Source organism: Eublepharis macularius, chromosome 4, assembly GCF_028583425.1.
Source record: "Eublepharis macularius isolate TG4126 chromosome 4, MPM_Emac_v1.0, whole genome shotgun sequence".
Classification (NCBI taxonomy): Eukaryota; Metazoa; Chordata; class Lepidosauria; order Squamata; family Eublepharidae; genus Eublepharis; species Eublepharis macularius.
This window is the reverse complement of record NC_072793.1, coordinates 109730698-109757429: the sequence shown is the minus strand read 5'-3', so window position 1 is coordinate 109757429 and position 26732 is coordinate 109730698. Positions and strand designations below refer to the sequence as shown.

The following is a 26732-nucleotide window of genomic DNA, read 5'->3' as shown; positions in this document are numbered from 1 at the left end:
ATCTCAGAAAGGATTCAGTTGCTGATTGGTTCTTGAAATCAGGGGCATTTGAATTTAAGTCCCTGTGGCCACCCCCAGGCATTTGTGTTTCCTTTCAGTGGGTTGATTGGGACTCCTTACACAATTTTAAAAAACCTTGTGGTTAAAAAGCATATTTTAACTACTTAGGATCTATTTGTCTAAAGGTACATTATGCTTTTGGTACTCTGCTGGGGTCTGGCTTTTACAGTTTGTGCTGTCCTATAAACCTGCAATGGATTTTTTAAAGTCTTTGAATCAGATGATCATCTTCTGAAACCAAGTGCATTCAGAATCTGTGATACTGGCTGTTGGCCTACAGCTCAAAATCAGACCTACATACTTAGAGATAGCACCGTGTTATAATCAGTTGAAGTCAAACTTTGTGATGTAGACAATCATGGTCATATTAGTCTCAGAGGTAAGTGTTTGAAAATCAATAATCTGAACCAGTTAGTAGAGGAATATTATATACTTCGGAGCAGACCAAATTAACCAGTTTGAGTTGCTGCATGAGGGAGCCTGCTTGACAACCTTTTATGGATCTTACAGTGTGTGCCATCCTACAAAGCTGCAGTAGGCTTTGTTAAGCTTTTGAATAGCTTGGACAGCTTATGAAATTATAAATTCAGAGTTGCAAACATTGTATTTTACAATGGCTCAGTTTTCTTCATCCTTCTTCTGCATATTTTTCTGTCAGCTTCTCCACTCAGCTTCTCTTTATCATATTCAAGATAGTAGTGGCATCTCATCTCCAACCTGGTTACTTGCTTCAGTTTTGGGTACCCTGCTGCTCTCCAAGCACAGTTCCTTGGGTCCTGCTGTTCTCTCTCTCATTTTTCTGGCTGAACACTTTCCCTGACCTCAGGAGTTGCATTAAAAAAAATTAATCTGTAAACCATTCCACTTTCTTCTGCCAGGAAACAAGTCTGACCTAAGTGACCTTCGGGAGGTTCAGCTAGAGGAAGCTCAGAGTCTGGCTGAACATTATGATATCATCTGTGCCATAGAGACTTCTGCGAAGGACTCCAGCAATGTGGAGGAAGCTTTTGTAAAGATGGCAACAGAGCTGATGATGAGGCATGGCGGCCCTATGTTCAGTGAACAAAACACAGACAACATCAAACTTGACAGCAAGGATGTAGTAGAAGGATGGGGGTGTGGCTGCTGATATAGCTTATGAGAGCTCTCATTTTTTACTGGAATTTAGAGGGGACCTTTCTGTCACATTCACCCCTTCATGCTGCATAATACAGCAGCAGTATCCTCTTCTGCAAGCCCAGTGTTTTTGTAGGTTACACATTGACATATGCGGGATATTTTTTTAAATATGAAGGGGCTTTGTTATGTAGACCTGAAAATCAACCTTTCATGAGAGCTACCCTCTCTCACTTTGCACCAGATTCTTTTCAGAGAAATGTGAGCAATTTGAAAGTACGCAGCTGGGACTTATTTGTATGAAAGTGTCTGAAACAAATTGCTGTGTTACCGTAGCAGAAGTTGTCCATCCCTCTCTACCTTCTCAGTGAAGACAACACTTCTGTTTTTAGGCCAGTGAGACTTACCGCTGCCGCTTTAAATTCTCAACATTCCACCAGGAATCAGAAACCACACAGGGTCACAGTTTCTCTGCACGGGTTTTCAAGTATAAGTACTTGAATGTTTTTAATACAGGTCAAAGCAGCTGACATTCGCTCAAAATGAGGAGCCTCCATAGAAATTATATTTTCCTAGATATTAAAATACAGCATTTGGGGATAGGGATACCAGATTCAGCAGGTACAAGCCTGTTTGGATAGATTTTCTCTAAGGTTTTTTTCAAACAAATAGAGCAATTATTAATGACTAATTCATTTTATTTCCACCTTGCACATTTGGTCCTAAATGCATTTCATCGCATTTAAGTCCCATTGATTTTAATAGAGCATTCATGGGATAAATGTCTGTGAAATTCATTGGACTCTCTTTTAAGTGAATAGTTTAAGGCTATAATGTTAATTTTTTAAAATCATTGCTTGTGCAATTCTTGACATTGATGATGTAGATTTTAATCCCCAGCTCAGCATTCACATCCAGCATTATGAGAATGGAGGAGATATTTTGGATAGCCTTTTAAAGCCAACAGCTTCTTTAATTGCTTTAATACAGCTAACCAGTTCATTGAAAGCTATTTGTGATCATATATGCTGAACACGAATGTTGTTGCTTGATTGTTTTATGTGCAGGGTGTTATCCTAGCTAGAGCTTCTTCTTGTATCTTTGCCTGTGTATCACCTTTGGGAAAGAAATTGCCAGTAGACAAATACGTATGTGAAACTTGGATTTTCAGGTAATTCAAACATCACACAATCATCTATTATTTGGCCTCTCCAGAGCAGTTTTGTTTAGAAGGTGCTCTTTGATAATTGTGTAGAAGCTTCTGCATAATCAGCTGTGGGAAACATTACAAATTTTTCCTGAAGTAACCACCTGTAAATCAAGTAGCAGTTGCTTTTCTGCATTATAAACTAGCTCATAAATTCCTCAAATAGGGAACATTTTCTAATTTGTGGGGAAAAAAATTATTTTAGTACATCCCTCCCCTCTACTTCCATTCCTTACATTGAATCCTAATTTCTACTTAAAATCCTACTCAAGTAAATGGAGCTTACTCCCAGGAAAGTGTTCTTAGGACTGCAATTCCAGTTGTGCAGGAAAAATCTGTACTGGTGGATAAGAAGTCTGCAGTCTGTTCATCAGATCCCCTGGACTAGATTTGACAAAAGAACCTTCCTCTAACAGAATAATAGTAATAATAATAACCGATATATATACTGCCATGCAGGACAACTTAATGCCTACTCAGAGCCATTTACAAAGTATGTCATTATTATCCCCACAACAGTAATCAACCTGTGAGGTGGGTGGGGCTGAGAGAGCTCCTAGAAGCTGTGACTGACCCAAGGTCACCCAGCTGGCTTCAAGTGGAGGAGTGGGGAATCAAACCCGGTTCTCCAAATTAGAGTCCTGTGCTCTTAACCACTACACCAATCTGGCTCAAAGAAGAGTCACTTACTTTGGAGGCAGGCTTCAAACTTTACTCAGCTGAGTGGGAGGATAAGGGGAGGATCCACCCTGCTGTTTCTGCTCAGTATATTTTATTTGAAGAATCTTGCTAGCTGTTCATCTAAGGTTAAATTTATGTCTGCAATTTAAAATTACACATGTTGGCCACAGTCAGTTTCTGTTTTTGAGCACCTGAAACCTAGAAAGAAGAAGAACAAATAGATTGAACGTTTTAAGCCAGGATTAAGTGCTTTGTTTTTGTTACCTTAAAATCTCCTTTCTGAAAATACTGAAAACCAAGTCTGAAAAACAGGACTATGCAGGTAGGCACCTAGATGTCAAAAAGAAATCCTGGGAATAGCATATATTCTTCTGGAGAAGAACTCTTTGCTCTAACCCTTTCCTTTAAATTCATGTATATTTTCAAATGAGTTTGTTCATACTGCATAAACTGCTGCAGTTCATATTGTGATGGGGTCTGATTATGAATGAGCAATGTACAATAGAGCTCCATCCCAGTTCTGTTTGCGTGCAAGCCCTTATTTCCCTTGCTGATTTCACTACAAGTTTAGCATTTTCTTCAAGCCGTATAGATAAGATTATATGAGGGCTCATAAAACATTGTTAAGAGACTGAAGCCTAGCTTTTGTGACATATGCTGATAACACAGACAAATATAAGCTCAGACCTATTTTGTTTTCTCATTTTAACCTATCTAGTGCGTCTTTTTGAGTGGGTGTCTGGTAAAGGGCATGAACGGTGAATATAATGGGCCAAGAAAATGGCAGCTGCTGAAGCCACCTGTGTCACTGTAAAACTTCCCTCTGTTTGCCAGTATTTTAGAGGAAAAGATCGTGATAAGGTTGCTGCTGAGGAGTGTCCCCTGTGGAGGGAGGGTGTGGCTGTGCGCTTGGGTGGAGCAGAGAACACTGATCTGGACTTCAGCCTACTGCCCCACAAGGTGGAGGTAGCAGCAATGAGTGCATGAGGGTTGGTGAATGTGGCAGGGCTTCTCGTGTGGCTGGGTAGGACAGAATGGTTGGACAGCTGTATGCAGAAAAAATGCTGTGCACGTGCGTACGTGCTCCAGTGGCATGCAGTGCTTGTAGCCCTTGGGTCTTGCCTGTGGAAGGGGGCAGTGTGCGCCACAGAATGGAGGGGCTTTATGTCGTGTGGGGCTTAGGCTGGGCCGTAGTTTTTAAAAGGGAAACTTAGCAAGCAGATGTTGGGGTAGATTATATCACTGGAAAGAAATTAAGCATTATTTCCCTCAGTTTATAATAGTAACGATTTCTCAGAAAGGTAGGCAGTTTTCTCTCAGATGTTCTTTTCCATTGAAGGTCTAAAAATAGTTATGCAACTTAAGAGGCTGGAATACATGAATTTATTTGTAGCAAAGAAATCACATTTTTGATCAGCATCTCTTTTCTCTCCCCTTCACCCTCTCAGGGCTGGTTCACTCCAGCCTTTTATGTTGCAATAACGTGAATTACTTGTTGCAAATTGAGGTAGCAGAGCAGCCATTCAGTTGCTTTGCTCCATGGCCAGTCGGCTGATAGGAGCTGGCCCTCAGCTACATGTAAATGAGCTGTGGAGGCTGCCTAGTTTAGCTAGGCATTATTAAATACATTGAGGCTGCAATCCAATGCACAGTTGCCTGGGAGTAAGTCCTACTAAACTTCTGAGTAGACCTGCTTAGGCTTGTTCTCTGAGAGGTGCATTGCTTTTTCATAGTTTATTTAAAATAGCAAACGTGTCTTTATCATCACCTTTAGATAAGAATTCAACATATTTGTACGCTCTATAGGAATACCAAAGACACACAAAGTGGAAGAGGAAGATTGATTTACTCAAAGGTGTCAGGTGCAGAACTTATGCTCAATAGGAAAAGTTTCAGATACACCTTTGGAAGCAAATGACATGCACCAGGGTCAAATCCACATTACTCATTCTAAGTCGCATGTTCCCTGCATTCCCAAGTGCCGGTCACATTACCTCATTAAACAGACGCATTTCATTCGCATGTCTCCCGAATATGTGGTCACAGGTTTTCAACAGGAGATTCACGGTGGCCGTGAACAGGCCAATGCGCAATTTACGCGGTTTTTTAAAAAACCACCCCCCCTTCCTGTCTCCGGCCGTTCCGAGAGTTCCTATTGGCTGATTCAACTCGCAAGTGCTCCATAGTCTGCAAAAGACTGTTTTTGACTTCATAGCATTGGATTTATTGATTATGCTGTTTCTGAATCAAATCTGGTAGTTTGAAAAATCATTTTGGGGTGAATCCATCCTCAGAACGGACTCGCGAAACTTCCTTTTTAACTGTTTTTTATTTTTTTTATTTTATATTACTGTAATATCGAAATTACGAAATATCGAAATAATGACACTCCAAGGAAGTGAAACTTCAGTAAAATTCAGGCACTGAACTGTCCTGCATAGGAAATGCCCACGAAAGCTTCCCACATGCTTCCAAATTTCCAAAAAAGAAACGGGAGAGAGCCATCAGTGCTGTCAGTGGGGGAAAGAGAGGCATCATTATCTTCAATGATGTTTCTTTATAAGGCAAGATCGAAATAACGGAAAAGTGCGCTCAAAAAATTTTTAAAAAATGGGCGGGAAAAAAAGTTCCCTCCCAAAAAAGTGGTTTTCGAGCAGCCGTGTGACCGGAGGGACGCGTGAGAAAGACGGATTGGAAGCAGGAATGTGAACGAAGAAAAAATCGCGGATTGGAGGCAAACGGAAGATATCCGATAAACATGCGGGTAATGGGTGAATGTGGATTTGACCCAGATTCCGATGATGTTACTTGATGATAAGTTTCACAGACCTAGGGACCCTTCAGCCATACCAGGTGTCATTTACAAGACGTACATTTTGTGGTGTATATTATGCACAAGAAGCTTTATTTATTGCACAGAATTTTGGCCATTTGAATACATGCTCCAATTAAAAATGGATTGCATCATGTTTTACTGTTTAAAATTGGATGCTTTTTGTACTGGAATTTTTACAAAATGAAATACAAATTGGATTCTATTATGTCCAAATTAACTTGGATGTCGTGTAGTGTAAATATGCAGTGATGCACATGTAGTGAGTGAATTAGTGGCATGTGACTGGGGTTTATGTCATAAGCATTAGCAAACTGTTTCCTGGTAGCAGAACATTAACTAGACTGTCTGAAGGACTAGTTTTAGATAGAGTTCTGTTCATAGCAGGCACTGCTCAGCCTTAAAACAATGTTGTTTGTAGCGGCTGTTTGTGTTTCAGAATTTCCAGTAGAAGGTTATATATTGTAGAAAATGTAAAATGAACTGTTTCTTTACTGGTTTACAAGATGAAATCTAATCTTTGCGATAAGGCAAAGAAAATACAACCTGTGAATACTATTGATTTCTCAGCTAATTATGTGCATACATAGTACTTTTCAAATAGCATAGCTTCTTGGGTTTTGTTTGTTTTTGCAATAGCTAGCATGTGAACCTGTTGGCAAAGTTTATCTTAATGCATAGTCTATGCAAATATTTGTTAGTGCTAAATATCCCTTTAGCACAGTGCCTTCCATTTTTGTTTTATATAAAACTTCAAAGGAATAACAAAAAGGGTAATAATGGAAGCATGTAGACATGGACCCCCTAGTTATGTTGCTCTTGGAAACAAACATTGAAACTATTTTGCAAGTTGCACTTAAGTAAGGAGAAGTCCTGCCTAATTTGAAAGCTAGAATTCATGTCCCTCCCAAAGGGAGAATTACCTGTGCTTCTATCTTACCCAGCTTTTTTGTAATGTGTGAAGCCATTCTAATATTATCATACCACAAAGGAGTTGGGTGTTGTGGCAGGTCTCTCTGCTAATATTCTGCTGGCTTTGAAAACTTTCAAGCTAGGCCATACAGAAGAAGCAGTTTCCTGCCTCTCTTGCCTCTCTGTGTTTTTTCCTTTCCTTCTTCCTGCTCCACCCAGTCTTTGCTGGCCCGGTGCAGGGTTTCTATTTCTGGTGGTAGCGTCAGAACATATTGACTTGGTGCCTGCAGTTTCTGGGTTGTTCAAATGGGCAAAAGTGAAGAAAATCTGGAATACGAGGAGCAGAATAAAGAAAGGAAACATTGCCAAATATGGATGGGGTTTAGTGGATGGTAACATACTTGGATGTAAGTTCCATGGAAATTATGGGGTTACTTCCACACACTGAGGTGTAAGCACCTACCTCACTGCACTGCAACCCTAAATCCTATTGATTTGTACAGCTAGTAAGGATTCCTACAGGGTATAGTATGTACTGAGACAATCTGGAATGCTTAGCTGTTAGGGTTTACCGAAAATGTTTATGCAGTTATTTTAGCTACTGCAATTTGTATGTCAAGAAGATAATAAACACTGCACGAATGGTTCACATGCATGCTTTTACTACATTGATACTACTCAGAGGCATCTTTCTATGGTACCGATAATTTTTCAACATTCAGAATTTTAAGTTATTTGTATTGTTTTAAGGAAACAGTAGAAAAGTACCACATTTTCCTCTCTAAGACACCATTTCTCACCCTTTTGCAACAGAAGAAAACACTGCCTCTTTTGATAAATTCTGAGATTTTAGATACCTCATGAATGAACAACACTTCCTGAGCGAGGATATACAGTCCCAGTTTCTCAAGAGGGGTCTGCTTTCAGAAGCATGCAACTATACACTGACCTGTCTGGTGAATCTGGAACCATGCAGGTAGATTAGTGCTGAAGCGTATCTACGCTTCGATGAGTATCCGCCAATGCCAGTCACTATTTGGTTACAACGCCGGTAGGAATGTGAATCTCTGCTGATGCTTCTGCTGTTTCTGGATAGAATGTTGGTGTGTCCTTAGAGTGCTGTGTGGGAGATGTTGAGACCTTAAAATGGAGTATGCAAATGTTAAAATTTCAAGAAACGTTAGAAAACTTAAGTCCTCAATTTGGAACAAAATGATCCCCTGAGTTGCCTCGCACACACACTAAAGAAGATGTCTTTATGACAAGAAGTGGTGTCTTGAAAGGCAGAAGTGAAACAGATGTGGACTTGCTGTTGTGCAACAAACCCATAAGTAATCTAAAAACAGAGACCTCAGTCCAGAGAAAGTTAGTTAGTGCCTTAGCCAGCAGTCTAGTTTCAGTGAAATCGGTAGCACTTCCGAAGTCAACTGTTTTAGAATTGTGGTTAAAGTCAGACTGAAATCATTGGGACAAATTAGTCACTAGCAGTGATGGGTAAACTCCCTGTGGCGCAGATGTTAACCAAATCACTAAATAATATGCAGCATCTGTGAACATTTGACAAAGAGTTTTTTATTAAGAGACTTAAATTGGCCTTCCTGTTTTGCATGTGCTGCTTGGAATTGTATTGTAGATGCAGGGGGAACCTAAGAGTATTGCCTAGGCAGCTACATGATGCTCCTTGTCCTCCTCCCCAAGTACATTAACCTATCCATGTCACCAGCATAATGGTAGTGATGGTGGTGGAGGTGGCAGAAACTCCTATGGTGGTTATAGTTAAATTTATAAACTGTTCATGTCACCTATAGTATGAGTAAGGGGTTATAGTAATCAACTTCTGAGTATGTGCCAAGAATGGTTACCAGTCTCACTTGCCTACTCTGACAAAGGCAGAGCATGCAGGTGCAAAAGTGGCACATACATTCAAAATACATCCTTTTTATTTTGAATGGAGTAGTAAGTTGAGAACAAAAGGGCTGAACTTGAAACAAAGTATTAGACACAGGGACAATTTTTAGCCAGTTATTTTCAGAGCCTTGTGATGCCACTACTGACAACTACCTTAAGTTCCATTGATTGTAGCAGGCCTCATGTGATTTGCTTACATATTTAAGAACACAGGCAAATATTTTTATGACAGCATGTCAGCACAAAGAGCATTTTACATCCTTAAATGGCATGTTGATGCTCTATACCATAGCTTAATAGTAAAAAGTCCAGTAGCACCTTTAAGATTAACCAACGTTATTGAGGCACACTTTCGAGAACCACAGCTCTCTTCGTCAGATGCCATCTGACGAGAGCTGTGGTTCTTGAAAGCTTATGCCTCAATAAAGTTGGTTAAAGGTACTACTGGACTTTTTACTATTTTGCAACTACAGACTAACACTGCTAACTCCTCTGGATCTATTACCATAGCTTAGTCTCTGCCCTCTTCTTTTTTCCTAAATGTAAAGCTCCTCAGGGGGCATGATGGGGTTTGAGTGAAGGGGCTGCTTCTGCCATTTGCCCATTCACCATTCCACCCATTCTTTTTCCTCTTTAAGGGGAAAGATACAGAAACACATTGATGTGAACTTGACAAGAGCAAGATTCTCCTCTTGACTCAAGTGTGTGATCCTGTATTGTAATTTCATTGTTTTTAGTGAAAAAGATCTCAGTCTGCCTTTCAGGACATAGCTTGAAAGTAAAATGTGTAGAAAAGTGCAGCGATGTTAAAGACTTGGGTGGGTGGGGATGCAGACCTGTATTTACTGGCACGGGCTGGGATCTAATAGAACTAGTGTCTCAGCATTATTTTTGGAAGGGGAAGTTAAGAAATCAGTAGTGATGAATGCTGGTTCAGTCTGTGGAGGTTCCTCATGTGCTGTGTTGTCAGTGGCATTTCCTGCTCTGTAATAGTGCCTCGCTTATTGGTTTGGGGTGGTTAGAAAATCTTGTGTCCCACGGACACACAGCTACCACTAGCCATAATGAGAAGGCCTGGCTCACATACTTAGTGGGGAGAGAGCTCTAATTCATATTGAATTCACTCACTTCATTCCAAAAGGACCTAAGGCTTTGAAGAACTCCAGTGTTACTGAAGTGATCTGCATTTTCTAGAACTGTTTTATTGCTTCTAATAATCAAGGCTGCTGGGAACAGGCACAGAGCCCATCTTTCCAATCACTGGCAACTGTCTTGCTTTTCCAAGCCAAGTGTTTACCAGAGGAGGTGAAATGCAAGATGACAAGGGAACAAAGTTTGCATACAATAGTCAATTTTGATATTTTACTGTCGCCTATTTATGAATTTATAAAAATTTATTTTTAAAAACTATGAATCCTACTTTTTTTGGTAAATTTTAGCAACGTCTGTAGCAAATACATTGTATTGTGTATAATTAAAATTAAAAGAAACATTTGACTATTAGAAGTGTGTTTATTGGCTGTATGTTCCACAACTACTGTGTGAGTGTTCACCAGGCACTTAAAATCAAATGAAGACTCAAAAGAACAAAATCCCCCTCCATTAGTGGTTGTGCCCATATTTTAGACAGAGCAGGTGCCATGACCCCCTTTTACCTGCTCAGTGACTCTGACTCAGATTGCTCAGAGGGAGAGCTTGAGGAGCCAAGGCCAGGGAACCAGGAGGATCAGAGGGATCAGGGAGGGCCTAACATTGCAAAGGCATCTTCTAATCATGTTCCAGTAGCATGAGAGGCCACCCTGCCAGAGCCTGCAAGAAAGACTTTGTCACCAGACCCTGAGAGAGCCACTAGGCCTCTGCCTGGCAGACTCGAACCCTAGCCTCTAGCCTCCCAGACCCTCTCTCATGCCACAGGAATGGCGATGGCAGAAGGCCGAGGCTGAGGAGACACACAGGAGGCAAAGTGCCAGGCTGGCTACATTCAACTACCCTGTAGATCCAAGCAGAATGCTGAGATTAGTAGTACCGTGCAGGATCCTGGCCAAAGTACAGCACAGCCTCAACACACACACCAGCAAGTACAGCTGAGCTTGATTAACTCCCAGCCTATTTAGGCTGAAGCTCAGGAAGGCTGCCTTGCTAGATTAACTGGTGAGGCCCACTAGGTACTCCCTGGACCCTTGACCATCATGGCTGGTGAAAGCCAGTGGGTTGGGGACCCAATTGGAGGTCATTATTAAGACATCATTGAGCTTCGGGGTTTTCCCAGGGCACTAAAGGAAGCGATAGTGAGGTCTCTTTGGGAAAAAAAATCTTTGGACCCCACTGACCAGTTACCGCCCAGTATTGAACCTCCCATTCCTGGGAAAGGTGATTGAGTGGGCAGTGGTGGATCAGCTACAGGTGTTCCTGGAAGAGACCTCTGTCCTAGTCCCATACCAGTCCGGGTTCCATTCAGGCCAAGGGACGGAGACAGTGTTGGTCTCCCTCATGGATGATCTCTGTAGGCACCCGGATCGGGGCAGTTCGGCGCTGCTCATCTTGTTAGACCTTTCAGCAGTGTTCAACACAGTCGACCATGAGTTGTTGGCCCACTGCCTCGCTGATGTGGGGATTCATGGGACAGCCTTGCAGTGGCTTGTCTCTTTTCTCCACAATCAGGGACAGAGGGTGGCGCTGGGGGAGAGACTGTCCGCATGCCATCCTTTGGCGTGCAGCATCCCACGGGGTGATACTGTCTCCCCTGTTGCTCAATCTTTATATGCGCCCCCTTGCCCGGTTGGTGCAGAGTTTCAGACTGGGTTGTCATCAATATGAAGATAACACCCAGTTGTATCTGTTGCTGGGTGGCCAACCTGACTCTGCCTGACACCTGTTGAGAACTCTGGAGGCTGTGTCTGGGTGGGTAGGACAGAGCAGGCTGAAGTTGAATCCCACAAAGACGGAGGTCCTGTACTTGGATCGTGGGCTGTCGTAGGTGGGGATCCTTCTCCCGACCTTTGGGGGGGCATCATTTCTGCCCATACCATCAGTTAGGAGTTTATTATTTATTATTTATTATATTCAATTTTTAGTCCGCCCTCCCCTCCAAGCAGGCTCAGGGCGGAGCACATTTTAATTTACATAAAAACACATAAAAGCAGATAAAAACATTACAATAAAATTTAAAACACTACGTTTGGGCGTGATTCTGGACTCCTCCTTGTCTGTGGGGGGCCAGATCGTGGCTGTGGCTTGGGTGGCCCTTTTCCACCTTCGGCAGGCCCAGCAACTGGTGCCCTACCTCTCGGCCCAGGACCGAACAACAGTGATCCATGCAACGGTCACCTCCAGGTTGGACTACTGTAACTCGCTGTACGCAGGGCTGCCCTTGGGCTTGATCCGGAGACTTCAATGAGTCCAGAATGCTGCTGCGCATGTCCTAACTGGAGCTTCATGTAGGACACACATTACGCCTATCTTGCAGTAGCTTCTCTGGCTCCCAGTAGAATTCTGGATCTGGTTCAAGGTGTTGGTTCTGACCTATAAAGCCCTAAACGGACTGGAACCAGCATACCCTAAGGGACTCTCTCCTCATATGTGCCCCAGATAGTGCTTCGTTCAACCAGAAAACATCTACTCGTGGTTCCTGGCTCTAGGGAGGCTTGGCTGGCCTCTACCAGGGCCTTTTCAGTCCTGGCCCCAACCTCTCCGAGGACACTTGGGCCTGCCAGGATCTTGTATCATTTAAGCGGACCTGTAAGACAGAGATGTTCCTCCAGGCATATGATGGAAACTATTTTTAGCCCATCATTGCCAAGCCTTCCACCGGTCTCCCTCTATGAGGGGTTATGGAGAGTCCACTGCGGGCTGCCCCAGAAAGGGATACACTATTCTATCTGTCCGCTACTACCTCCCCTTTTTGTATGCTGATGGGCAGGAGTGCAGGACTGCCCCGTCTTGTAATGGTTTTATTGATTGCTATTTTTATGCTGTGATTATTGTTTTTATGTTGTATTTTAATCAATGTTTTACCTCACCTTGAGCCCGCTTGCGGGGAGGGCAGGTTAAAAATATAATAAATAAATAATAACAAAAACACTCCACACAATCAAAACTCAGTCTACAAATACATAATTTGCCTCATAGATGCAAGATACAGAAATTAAGCTACAGTTTTGATCACCTTTTGGTTCCAAGTAGCCAATAGGAAGATAATTTTACATTTATCATATTTCCCAATTTGCTCTCTCAGCAATGGATCAATAAGTATGGGGTATATATCATGGTAATAAGTATAATACAAAAAAACATGTTCCAGAGTTTCTATGTCTCGCTGAGCACAAGTGCATAACCTGTTAGCATATGGCATTTTATGAAATCTCCCATAAAGTATCGCGGAAGGTAGCAAATTAAACTGAGCTAACGAATAAGCTCTGCGATAATGTGCAGCCAAACGAGTAAGATATTCTGCCCTATACCCATGGGGTATAAACCCCAAACCCAGGGGTGAGCATCTGCCTTTTGCAAGATTCCTGAGATTCTGAATCTTGATGTCAAGGAGTCTTTGATCAGTGCATAAGCTGACTTTTCTGTGAGGGAAAATAAATCTTCAATATTAATCCCTATTGAGTTAATTTTTTCTTCTATATGGTTAAGCCACATGGATGACTGAGACTCCATCAGCATGTGAAAGATGAGGCTATCCTCATTATTCTTAAAAAATGTAAATGTAACCAAAATTTGATAGTATTAGTCCATGCTTTCGTCTCAAGGAGTCTTTGACTGGTTTCTCTTCAGATCGCCTAACTGGCAATCAGTAGTGAGTTTCAGAGTTGCAGTTGTGCACTAGAAATTGGATAGTGTTTCCACACACCTTGGCAATCACACAGGCTGCGTCCATACACCCCTACGGTTGGACCATAAGATGACCTTGTTATGAGGGGAAAGTACTGTTCAGCCAAAGGAGGAGTCTGTAATTTGTGCAGAGCCCTCACTCATGATGCAGCCCTCGCAGCATTTTACAGGTTGGAAATACCCCTTCCACAAGATAATCTGAACCTATAGACCTTTGGTTCCAGCCCTAATTTCATACTTTTTTGGAATGTGGACCTTTGTAGAAAGATAGAGTGTATTGAGGCCAACAGGCCTTTGAAGTCTTGAAAAAAGTCAGTGCTGAACGAAGATTTCCATAGCTGACACTGAAGCAGACTTTATTTTATTAATGTTATTTATAGTCTGCTTTTCTCACTGAGACTCAAGGCAGATGACACAGTGTAAGCCAGCTGGAACACTCAATAAACAATACAATAGGATAAGGACTGTAGAAATTTGTTTTGTGTTTTTTTTAAAAAAATTTATTGGTTGGGTTAACAAATATAAACATAAGTCATTACCATTTTCCACCCCATTACATTTTCCCCATCCTTCCCCCCCCCTTTTTCTGGTGACTCCCAACAGTTTTCCATCCCCAACTTAATCTAAAGAATATATCATATCCTAAAATCTGTAATAATATATATCATATATATCTAGTCTATTTACTTATATTAACTATCATAATATAATACTTATCTAAATTAAGAGTATGAAAATTATATAACCATATAATAAGTACATATATATATATATAAAATATACTATTCCTTAACTCCCTATTATCTGTATTATAAATCTATTACTTCTATTACATCCCTAAAATATCATATATACTTACTATTACCCATACAATCTTGTTATTCAATCTTATACTTTCCCAAATAATTATACTATCTTACTCTTAAATTTATACTACTACAATACTGTAACTCTCTAACTCTATACTATACCATTAAAATATAATAATATACCCCCTTTTAACCTTAAGTAAGTTTCTATCTCCCCTTAACAACTATCCAAAGACCACAATTTCCCCTTCATGTACCACTTTTTCTCCACATATTTCTTAAATTTTTCCCAGCTTAATGTATATTCCAGTTCTTCTTGTTCTTTCAATTTCCTTAACTTGTCCATTTCTGCCATATTCAGAACATTCAAAATCCAGTCCTCCATAGATGGTATCTCCTGAGTCTTCCACAACTGTGCATAACACATTCTGGCCGCCGTAATCATATAAAATACCATAACTCTGTCCATTTTATCAAAGTCCTCTAGGTTCATGCATAATAACAACAATTCTGGGGTTTTATTTATATTCCTTTGTAAAATATCCGACATAACCTTAACTATATCCCCCCAGAACTGTTTTGCCTTATCGCAAGTCCACCACATATGATAGAATGAACCTTCATGCTGTTTACATTTCCAACATTTATCAGACATCTGTTACCATTGGCCAACTTCTTCGGTGTTAAATACCATCTATACATCATTTTATAAACATTTTCATGCACCGTGGTACATGCTGAAATTTTAACTACATTTTTCCATACCTTTTCCCAAGCTTCCATTGAAATTTCCCTATTACAGTTTATTGCCCATTTAACCATCTGAACTTTAACAACCTCCTCCTCCGTGAACCATTTCAATAGTATCTTATATATTTTAGAAATCACTTTCTTCCCTCCCTGAAGCAAACAATTCTCAATCTCAGCATTTTGTAGTCTAAGACCATTTTTCCTCTTGTCTTTCTCATACAAATCTTTTATCTGCATATATTGAAACCATCCATATTGGAATGGCAATTCATCATTACCTTTAAGCATGTAATTATTCTGTTTTATCTCAAGAATTTCTTTATATTTCAACCAATCTTCCCCTGCATATTCTGTTCTTGGATTTACTACTTCCGCAGGGATAATCCACATTGGTATAGTCTCTTCCATATATTTCTTGTATTTAGTCCATACGGCAAACAAACTTCTTCTTACATAATGATGTAAAAACATAGAGTCTGCTTTTACTTTGTCATACCATAGATATGCATGCCATCCAAATAATTTATTATATCCTTCCAGTGCTAACAACTTCAAATTCTTCAATATCATCCATTCCTTTAGCCAGTCCAGACATACCGTTTCATGGTATAATTTAAAATTTGGTAATTGTAATCCTCCTCTTTCTTTTGCATCATAGAGTACTTTCATTTTAACTTTGGGTTTCTTTCCAGCCCAAACAAAGTTTAACATCGTTCTCTGCCACTTCTCAAATTGTTTACTGTCTTTAACAACAGGTATTGTCTGTAGTAGAAACATCATTCTTGGAAGAACATTCATCTTAATTACTGCAATACGGCCTAAACATGACTAGTTCATTTTATTCCATCTAATCATATCTTTATCTATTTGTTGCCATAACTTGTCATAGTTATTCTTATATAAGTCAATATTTTTCACTGTCACTTCCACTCCCAAGGATTTAACTTTGTTCACTACTTCACATTCCACCTTATCCATCAACTCCTTTTGTTGTTGTTTGGTCATATTTTTGCACAGTATTTTGGACTTCACCTTATTTATTACAAATCCTGCTAAATCTCCAAAGTCTTTCATTTTCTTCATCAATTTAGGCATGCACTCTATTGGAAGGACTGTAGAAATTTGAAAACAACAGAAATCTGATGTGGAGCTGAAAATATTGCTGAAACAAAACAGCTGATGAGACGTATTAATGTGAAACTACCCAGTAAGAGTATACTTACAGGAACAGACAATACACAGTAGTATGGTCTACAATCCTTATCTCTTTGCCAGCACATCTCTCTGAACTATTTCCTTACAGCACAATCCTATTACCTATATAAAAAAGTCCTCCTGTATAATTCAGTTTTGCATAGTTTGCAGAAAGCCAGGAGAGTGTGAGCTTTCCTGACCTCCTCAGGCCATTCTATAAGATGGGGACCACCATAGAGAATGTGTATGGGCAGTTGTTGATTTTGCCCATTTGATGGGGCATAGGGAGAGAGGTAGTCCTGTAGATATGAGTGACTGAGGTCAAGAAGGGCTTTGTATATGATAGCCAATACCTAGAATTAAGCCTGGTAACTGATGGGAAGTCAATGGAGTGACTGCAGAATGGGAGTAATATGCATGCCATGCTTGAGCTGCAGCATTCTGCACCAACTGAAGTCCTCCAAACTAACTTTGAACAAAGATCGGTGTAGAATGCATTACAGGAGTCTAGCCTCAGCATCACCATGACTTGGATCCAGGCAGCCAGAGTGGCCATACCAAGGCAGGAGGTCCTCTTTCAGGCTAAAATGAGTTTGAAGAAGGCATTGTTTTTGCAGTAGCATTAACTTGCTTCTCTAGCAGGAATACTGGATCCAGTATAATCATTAGGCTCTTAACAGAGTCTGAAAGGGTTAACTGAATCCTATTGAAAGAGTGGAGCACAGTGTCCTTCAAGATCTCCATTTTATATATTTATTTACGTTATTTATAATCCACTGTTCTCACTGACACTCAAGGTGGATTACAAAGTGCTAGTACAATACATTTCAAAGGCATTTCAATAAACAAAATAATAGGGTCTATAAATGCAAATTTGCAATACGGAGCTGAAGGAATGCTGACACAGAACATAAGCAATTCTAATTCTGATACATTAAGCAACATTGAACTACCTAGTTACCTTCCATTAATCAAGACACCAAACTGTGATCAATGAAGAAATATGAGTTTTATTATTAATAAAGATCAGATGGAGATTCCCTCATTAGGACATATGCATAAAGATCAGCCATAGCAGAGAATATTATATACTTTCCAAAGCTAATTGTTCACAGAAAAGAGATGAAATAGTTACACAAAACTAGATACAAACAATTATTCAGAATCGAATTCTTCAGGAGACATGGCACTAAAACAGGCCTGATTGACAAGACAGTAAACTCTCTCTGTAATATAAACTTGCTACATGTCTGGTGCCACACAGGAATTTTAGATATCTTCCTGAGAGGGTTCTTGAGTACAAAGTCAAAACAAGAGAGATAATGTCTCCTTTCTGACCTGCCGTGTTCAGTGTTCTAAACTGTGTCATAAGGAATCTGCTTACAAAGAAAAGCTTTTGCCTTCTGCGTTAAGAGGGCAGCTCCAATAAACGCTCATACATAGGTCTTTAAGCTAGAGGTAATAAAAAAAAATCCTTATCACTCTCCTATCTGAATGAAAAAGCCCTATTGAATAATCCAGCTTTGCATTGTCTGCAGAAAACCTAACATCACTTCTGTCTTGTCCAGGTTGAGTTTCAATTTGTTCACTTCCAAGCATTTGACCACAGCTGTCAGGCAGTGCTTCAGGACCTCTATTGCATAACCAGAGGGTTTGGATAGTGAGATATAGAGCTGGGTATCATCTGCATATTGATGGCATCTGATTCCAAAGCTCTCAATGATTTCTTCTAAAGGCTTTACATAGAGATTGAATAACATGGGGAATCCTGCAAGATAGATCTCATGATGAAGCTAGCTGGTCTCCAACATCTACCCTTTGAGTCCGTTCCATGAGGAACAAATTAAACCAGCACATCCTCTGATAGCTACTTCTCCAAACATCTCAACAGGATGGCATGCAACTCAGCTGATTAGTATGTTCACCACCCAAGCCTGGATAGTCAGAGATGCCTGTAACACTTCTTTCCCTTATTACAAGTCAGGCTACAGCAGTTCTTTACATTTGACAGAGCTTTCAACCTTGAAAAGCTTTGCAGAGCGTGGAAGAGACAGGCCTTCTTAGGGCAGGATGCTATTTTTGAAAATCTATGACTGGCAGACTCTTAATTTTTTAAAGAAATCCTCCTGCTGCATTTCTTCAAAGCTCTCAGAGGATAGTGAGGAAAGAACCAGAAAACATAAAAAGCCTGATTCTCCTCTTTGACTTTCCTTACTGATGACTTGGTGTGGGAGATAAAGTGATTTAGGATTTTTAAGCAGTTTCCAGAATCTAGGATAAAAAGGAAATAAAATGATAGCAAAATTAGTTATGCAAGACCACTATAGCTACACAACACTTTTGTAGAAAAAAAGCGTATGTATTGATTTACACATCATATAGACTTTCCATGTGTAAATACAAATACTGATTTACTTTGTTAGATTTTTCACTACACTAATAAAACTAAATGGAAATTTGAGTGATGCTAATTAGACCAGAATATAATACTTGCATGTGCAGGTATCTGTTAATGAAAGAAAGAGGCAGGAACTAAGCTGCCCCCAGTACTCAGTTATATACTCCAAACAAAACTCAAGAAACCCTTTCAGACAAAAAAAACCATAGTCAGTCACGATGCCCTGAATTCACTTATTTGAACCATATGTATAATTGAATATTTGCACTGTGAGAATTCAGTCTTTCATACCCTTAATCTGAGTAATGCTTCCAACTGGTGTAAGCTAGATGAAGTAAACTGAAGAGAGATTGGCAGGAATCAGCAGCCTTATAAATGGCAGTTGCTGCAACCTACAAGCTCCCTTTATACTTCAGACCCTTCTTGCTCTCTTCTCGTTGCCTCAATTTTTCCCTTCATGCACCTGGATGAGATTCCTCCCTCCCCACACCCTGATGCTAGTTTTTCATACAACGGATCTTCAGTTTTTCTCTTAATATCTTTGCTGGACTCTTGTACAGAAAGCCAAGAATAATAAAACAAGATAAATATTTCTACTTTATACAGTTGAATTCTAGCATAACCCATGTGTGGCAGCTATGGGGGAAGAGAAGGAATGTAACTCAGAGGCAACGGTACACTGGACTTACAGATTTATTATCTTTTTTGCTATACTGTAGTGATATACCTCAAGTATATCTGCAGCTGCATGAATCCTTTTCTTAAAATGTCTAGTCCCACACTCTGACCTCTCGTCTTTTTTTAAAGCCCAACCACCCACAATTAGGTAAATGGGTGAGACAAACTTGGATTAAAGTGTTTTTAGTGTGTAAGTGGCATACCGCCAAAGGTCTTTTATTTGGGACCCTGTAAGAATAATGATGAGATTATTAATAGGAATCTTCTGTAAATATTTGACTGGACTGACAAGACACAGCTAGAGATAAACAACAAAATTTTATTTAACAGAAAATAAAGTAACTCCTACAGGTTTCAAACTTTCCCAATGAGAGTGTAACTGAATCTCAGTTAACATAAGCAAACAATGAGGAGAGATTTGGTTTCCCTTTCTCTAGATAGTTTACCTTACAAAGTTTACCTTACAAACTTACAAAGTTTCATGGGAACCTGTTACCACAACAGGATCCTCTACATGTGCAAGGTTGCCCTTTCACCGCACAGATCTCCAGTCCTCAGAATCAGCACATGTACGTTTGGTATGCTATGCCCTTAACAGGATGCATATTTGTTTCAATAAAATAAAGCTTTCTTCTAAAAACAACACAAAACTCTGGCTAAACTGACACTCTTATCCAGATCCCCAAATTCCAAGTCTGAGGAAAGAAGTTTTTTCCCTCCCTTTTAAAATGAGGCTTGCTCTTCTTCTAGGGAGCTTCACAGGCTCGGAGTGGCTGACAATTACTTGGATTTGCATGAGACAAAAAAAAATACAAGGCCTGCTTAAGAGCCCAGGGCAAAACTTTTGGGGATTGGCACACCATCAAGTAACTCTGTTTTTTCCCCCACACTGGCTTTGGACTGTTTTGCTCTACTGCCCCACAGTGGATAATAAAAGGAATATATAGCAAATCCTTGCCTCCTACCAGAAGATATTTTCTGAAAGCTCAGAGCATCCTCTTGAATCCTAACCCTTGGACACAGCATTGTCTACTTTGAGATGCCTTTTGCCCCAAGTTATAGCCACTCAAGCATTGGTTTACTGCTGTTTTCAGCAGATCCACAGAATCCTACTTTAGTGTATTTCAGCTATTCTATTTATCACTGCAAATAATCCATGCTTTGCTCTATACAAGAGGGCAGGAGCTTTGGGCCACATAGGGCTAAGTAAGGCTGTTTGTAACTGTGAAGTTCAATAAATGCTTTTTTTCTATAAAAAAAAAAGGACATTAAATGCAGTATTTAATATCCTTCGGCTTTTATTTAGGACCAAATATAGGGGAAAGACCTGTGAAACTTTAGAACAGAAGTTCTATGCATCTCCTTTGATTGTGTATTCCCTAGAAGACTGGTGCCACTATCTAGCCTTCTTTGTGGCTTAACAGACATCTCAGGAGCTGAAGGTGGAAGGCCTAGTCTGACAAAAGCATTGAGCATAGAAAAGAAGTAGAGAAGTGGGAAGGCAGAACTAGCTTGATCCTCCTGGAACCAAAATGACTACTTATATGTTGAAGTTATCTCTAGAGAGGCCAAGGTAATCATGTCTATTTCTACATGTGAAAAAATGGAAGTTTTACTTGATTAGTAAACTACTACTAGACTAGTAAATTAGTTATTAAGTCAGATCAACTACAGTAAGATCAGCTTGAAATCTTAATAGTTCTGTCATGTTTAGAGTAGACTGCACAGAATATCAAGCCTTCTAGACTGACACATGGCAATATGTTTCCATCTCTAAAAATTGTGCAATGCTGCTTAGACCAAATCTGTCTGACTTGGTCTATCAATGGGCCAACGAAGTGCTGAGTTGCATGCAGCTCATAATCAAACAGAGACCCCTTTTCCAAGCTATTTCAAAAAGAGACCTACCCCACAGTACAAGGAGTTGTAAGTAGAAGCAGCTGGATGTGCAGACACTCATAGGATGCCCTGGGTCAGCATTCATCCTAAAATGTTTACATTATACTTTTATGTCACACCTTTTTAGAAGGTTGTGCAGCCATCTCACAAGCAATGAAAAGAATACACAATATTCACTCCAAAGAGAAGACACATTATGTAATTTAATGTCAGATAAAACATAGGATAGAAACATGATAGCTCAAAACATTTTTGAAAATGCAGAATAGGTCACAGATGAAATAATCAAACAGCAGCAATGAGGACTTTATTGGTAAACCAGACATTATTGCTTAACTGAATGTACACTGTTTCTAAAACATATTTGCTAAATAATGAGATGTCATGTCATGACAGTAATCAGCAGCAGACACTGTTAAGTCTTCTGAGGCCATTGTGGAGGCTCTATGTTACATCAAAATGAGGACAGAAATGATCAAAGACTATTAGTAATTACTAAATGTGGCTGTCTGGTGCTTGCCTTGGGCTTCTCCACTTGAAGAGAACTTCAAAATAACTGGCTATAATAGAAAGTGAGATTCAATGGTCTTTTGTATAACGTCAGACAGGACCTCATATCTGGAATATCCTCATTGTGACTGATTTGTCACCACATCCTCAAAGTTAATTCACTTAGTGCGTTTGGCCATACATCCCCTCCTCAACAATTGATTCTATGAACAGAAACTTTTGTTTCATTTAGAAAATTTTTATCCTGCTTCTCTCAAGTCTCATGGTAGCTTACAATAGATGAGCCCTTTTCAAGAGCACTTAATCTCAGATTGTGAAAACCAAACAAGAAATCAGAACTGATAAACGCATGCACTCTTCAAGACAAAGTGAAGCGGGTTACAGAAACACATAGCCAGCTGTCACCACTCCAATTTTGCTAACAGGTTGTCATTCTTAAATACTGCTTTTCAACTTAGGATAGCTGAATTGTTCCTCAACTCCATTAAAGGAGTACCCTAACAGAAAAATTAAAAGATTTATTTTTACTATGTCTAGGCAACTCATATGCTTTTTGTAACAATTTTGTAACACATTTTCAATAGACAAAAATCTGTCACTTTAAATGTCTTTTAGTTACGGTGTAACATGAGTATGTCTAATCTAAAGGGACAAGATGCATTTATAAAGAGGAAATATGTAGCACCAGCAGAATATAATCCGATCTAAACTGCCCATAGCAGTTGTAACAATGTATGGATGTACTTTACTTGTGCAGGTTAAAACAAACGAACACATTTGAGTCCTGTAAACTTGGCATTACTATTCACCGATCTCAGCTAGTCCGTGGTTGCTATGCCAAGATTAGCTGCCTGGGTTAGAGTTCCTCCCTGACCCTCCATTTTTCTGTGAGACTTGATACTTTTCAGTCAGCTCTAAATATCCCCTTGAATTCTTTCTCTACCTACTCCTTGTGCCAGTAACTTCCACTCTGTAGCATCAGGCTCTCTAGCTTCCCTTTGTCTTTAGCAGCTCCTGAGCAGCAAAGGCATATGTGGCTGAGAGCAGAAAGTTTTATTACCAGATGTCCTGTTTTTAAGACCCACTTTAAAGCAGCTACAGGGGGCTCCAAATTTTATTAATACAGCAGTGCTGTGGAAAGGGTGTTATCCTTTACCTATATTTTATTACCCACACTAAGATGCCCCATGAAATTGCCTTTAACCCCACAGTAGGGGTAGGGGGGGACATAGACATAATTCTGATAGAAGTTTCATGGTGCAGTTTGGACTAGGGAAACGGTGTTGAGAGAAAAGATTAGATCCACTTTGATCTAACATAAAGGAGATTTTAAATCTTTGCAATTAACTTCTAAGTGAAGTGATCTAATCACTAACCCCCATGTCACATCAGTTTTGGTCTTCATCCTTACCTCCTTTGCTCACCCTTTCCCCCATTTCTTACCTCTGGTCAGTCCACCACCTTTAAAAAACCCTCTTCGCCACAAACCCTTTCAGCAGGGATGGGGGTCAGGGGGAAGCACTTCAAGGAGACACCATACGGACAGGATTCCTAAAGTAACTGCACAAAGATGACATCATCTTGTCCAAGACCACATACCTAGGAATGAAGCACTTTGTGGTGTTTCTCTTTCCACTCTCTGAACAAGAGATCTGAAAGAGGGGCAATATATTTTGGACAATGTCTTACCCAATTTTGCAGCCTTAGGTTGTCCCTTCGCCTAGCTTATTACTGCCTGCCTTTGAATGCACATACTCAATGTGTCACACACATTCAAGTACTATCATGCTTGGTAGGTCTGCTTTAAACAAGACACTTGCCTTGTTTGAAGCCTGTTCTTCAGAACTGGAAAAATCTTGTCTGTAGTTTTTGTTTAAAAAAAAAAAGTTTCTAAGAATTCCAAAAAGTAGAGCCCAAAAAAAAAGTCTGTGGAAGAAAAGTTTAAAAATAAGTATTTAAAAGATGGTTACATTTTAGAAATCAAAATATGTAATACTTAGATATATATCAATGGCATTCACACTGATGTGAATGTTGGATATATTGCTACATATACAACAGTGTATTGTATAGTCACATTTTGTATTTTCATCATTGTGAATCTCCCTGGTATGTCTGTTTCACCTACTGGTATTCAAATTGTAACTCTTGAATAAATAATCTTAATCATATAGAATTTGCTTTGCATTATTCCAATTAGAGGTGGGCACAAACCGAGAAAAAAACGAACCATGTGGTTCGTGGTTCATCCCATTTCATGAACCAGGAACTGCGAACTTTCACAAACTTGCCCCAGCTCACGGTTCATGGGGTTTAAATACCCCTTTTTGTGCTGCTGCAAAGTGGCATGGAAAGGGGCATTTCACCCCATCCAGCTTGGATCAGCTGCTTGTTGGGGAGATCACCGACAAGCAACTGATATGGGGATTTAAATGCCCCTTTCTGTGCTGCTTGGCAGCGACAGAGAAAGGGGCCTTTCACGCCCCACTGGCTTGGATCAGCTGCTTGTCAGGGAGATCCCCGACAAGGAGCTGATCTGGGGGTTTAAATGCCCCCTTCTGTGCTGCTTCGCAGGAGCAGGGAAAGGAGCATTCCCCTCACCGGCTTGGATCAGCTGCTTGTCAGGGAGATCGCTGACAAACAGCTGACCCGAGGGTTTAAATGCCCCTTTCTGTGCTGCTTCACAGCAGCATAGAAAGGGGCATTTCACCCCCCACAAGCTTGGATCAGCTGCTGTCAGGGAGATCCCCGACAAGCAGCTGAACCAGGGGTTTAAATGCCCCCTTCAGTGCTGCTTTGCTGCATCAGGGAAAGGAGCATTCCCCTCACCGGCCTGGATCAGCTGCTTGTCAGGGAGATTGCTGACAAACAGCTGACCCGGGGGTTTAAATGCCTCTTTCCGTGCTGCTTGGCAGCGGCAGAGAAAGGAGCCATTCACCCCCACCGGCTTGGATCAACTGCTTGTCAGGGAGATCCCCAACAAGCAGTTGATCCAGGGATTTAAATGCCCCTTCTGTGCTGCTTGGCAGTGACAGAGAAAGGGGCCTTTCAACCCCCACCGGCTTGGATCAGCTGCTTGTCAGGGAGATCCACAACAAGCAGCTGATCCAGGGGTTTAAATGCCCTCTCTGTGCTGTTTGGCAGTGGCAGGGAAATGCCCCTTCCTGTGTTGCTTTGCAGCAGCAGGGAAAGGAGCATTTCCCTCACTGGCTTAGATCAGCCAAATGAACTGGCTGACCAGATGGTGGAAGTTTGTGGACAATGTGCTTCCATGAACTGCTGGTTCACGAAGCATGAACCGTCCCAGTTTCTGACGAACTTTAGTTTTTCTTGCAGTTCATGCCCTTCTCTAATTCCAATCTCTTTACTCAAAACAGAAAAAAGGTCAACAACACTGAAGTTATGGGCACACAGACTTGAACTGTATGCTTATGAACATCATCAGATCTGGGGTTCCCCAGCTCCTGGCCTTTGTAAACATTTGTCATAAGAACAGCACTCACTGATCTGTGATTAGATGCCATGGCATTTGTGCCTTATGAACATGCTGTAACATAATAGCTCCATTTAACTGCCATTTTATGATTTCTGTGCCACTCCAGCATAATACACCTTTTGAACATCATTTTACAGGGCAACAAGCAATTGAGAAGGTGTCCAGCAAAACTAGTTTGGGTGTTCACAAAAGTGCTATTCACACCTGATGCTGCTTTACTGTGACCCTGGAAAGTTAATGAATAAAGGCACTGGTAAAGATAACTGGCACTAACTATCCTGTTAGTAACAAGAACATCCTGACCTGGATAGCCCAGGTGAGCCTGATCTCATCAGATCTCAGAAGCTAAGCAGGGTCAACCTTGGTTAGTAATTGGATGGGAGATCTCCAACTAAAACCAGGGTTGAAGAGGAAGGCAATGGCAAACCACCTCTGTTAGTCTCTTGCCATGAAAACCTCACCAGGGGTCACCATAAGTCAGATATAACTTGAGGGCACTCTCCTCCTCCTAGTAATAAGGAAACTGAAGTTACAAACTGCAGGTATTTTCTGCTATCTGGCATTGGGCAGAAATCTCATTCTGTCTCAAAAGCCTGCTCCTACTGAGGAACCCAGAAGCTCTCTTGCGCTCAAAAATCAACTTAACTTGCAGCTATATTATCAACACTTCTCTTTACTAACTTAATATTTTCAAGTTCTGCTTTTCTTTCCAAGAGTGTTATAAGTTAACACATGAAAATATTAAAGTACTGCACCATATTGGCTCTTTGATTAAACAGAACATGCTATAAAACTGTTATCACACCAAATAAGTCATTATTTAAAACTTTACATCCATAAGGCAAGTTCATTAAAAAACAAATACAAAAAACTTAGATAGGACACAGCTCATTAAAACATTTAAACAAGGTGTATAAATGCTATTCTGGCTTGGAGTTTCAGGTTGAAACATCTGTCAAGTGCATTTTGCAGTTCAGTGTTGAAGGAACACCATAACTATTAATAATAAAGCTTCAGTGTAAAAGTCAAAGGACAAAGTCTTACTAGAAAGGCTTCCAGGGATCTGTTTAACATGAATGGAATTTGAGTACAAGCTCATCTGTTCTTGCTCAAATACCATTCACATCAATGTGGCTGCATCAACTTTCCATCTATTGAATTGTGCTCAAGGACTGTTTCACGAGATCCCTCAATACAGTTAGTGCTTCTGTTAGCCACGTTCAAATAGAAATTCAAAAGAAGGGCTCTGGCCAAATCACTTTTAAGATATCCTTGTAGTTCATATCCAGTACCCCAAAGCTTCTTTTCATAAAAGGAAACAGAGCCAAAGAATGAAATGAAGCTAAAGATGGAAGCTGTAGCAGCAAGGGAAAGCACAATGCTGGAAGACGAGAGCATTGTTATCCCTTACGAGTTAATCTTTAAATTTAAATGAGAGTGTTCAT

At 40.3% G+C, this 26732-nt stretch overlaps 1 protein-coding gene across 2 annotated transcripts in view; it reads left to right on the top strand.

Annotated features, from left to right (window-relative positions):
• RAB43 (RAB43, member RAS oncogene family) overlaps positions 1-26732 on the top strand; it is a 43960-nt gene that overhangs the window by 16848 nt on the left and 380 nt on the right. The window contains exon 3 of one of the 2 annotated variants that reach the window (XM_054977081.1): positions 939-10217. The exons of the other annotated variant lie outside the window; for it this stretch is intronic. Within the exon in view, the coding sequence (XP_054833056.1) occupies positions 939-1189 (251 nt within the window). The 3' untranslated portion in view covers positions 1190-10217. Of the gene's footprint in view, positions 1-938; positions 10218-26732 lie in introns of those variants that run through there. 2 annotated transcript variants of the gene reach the window in all.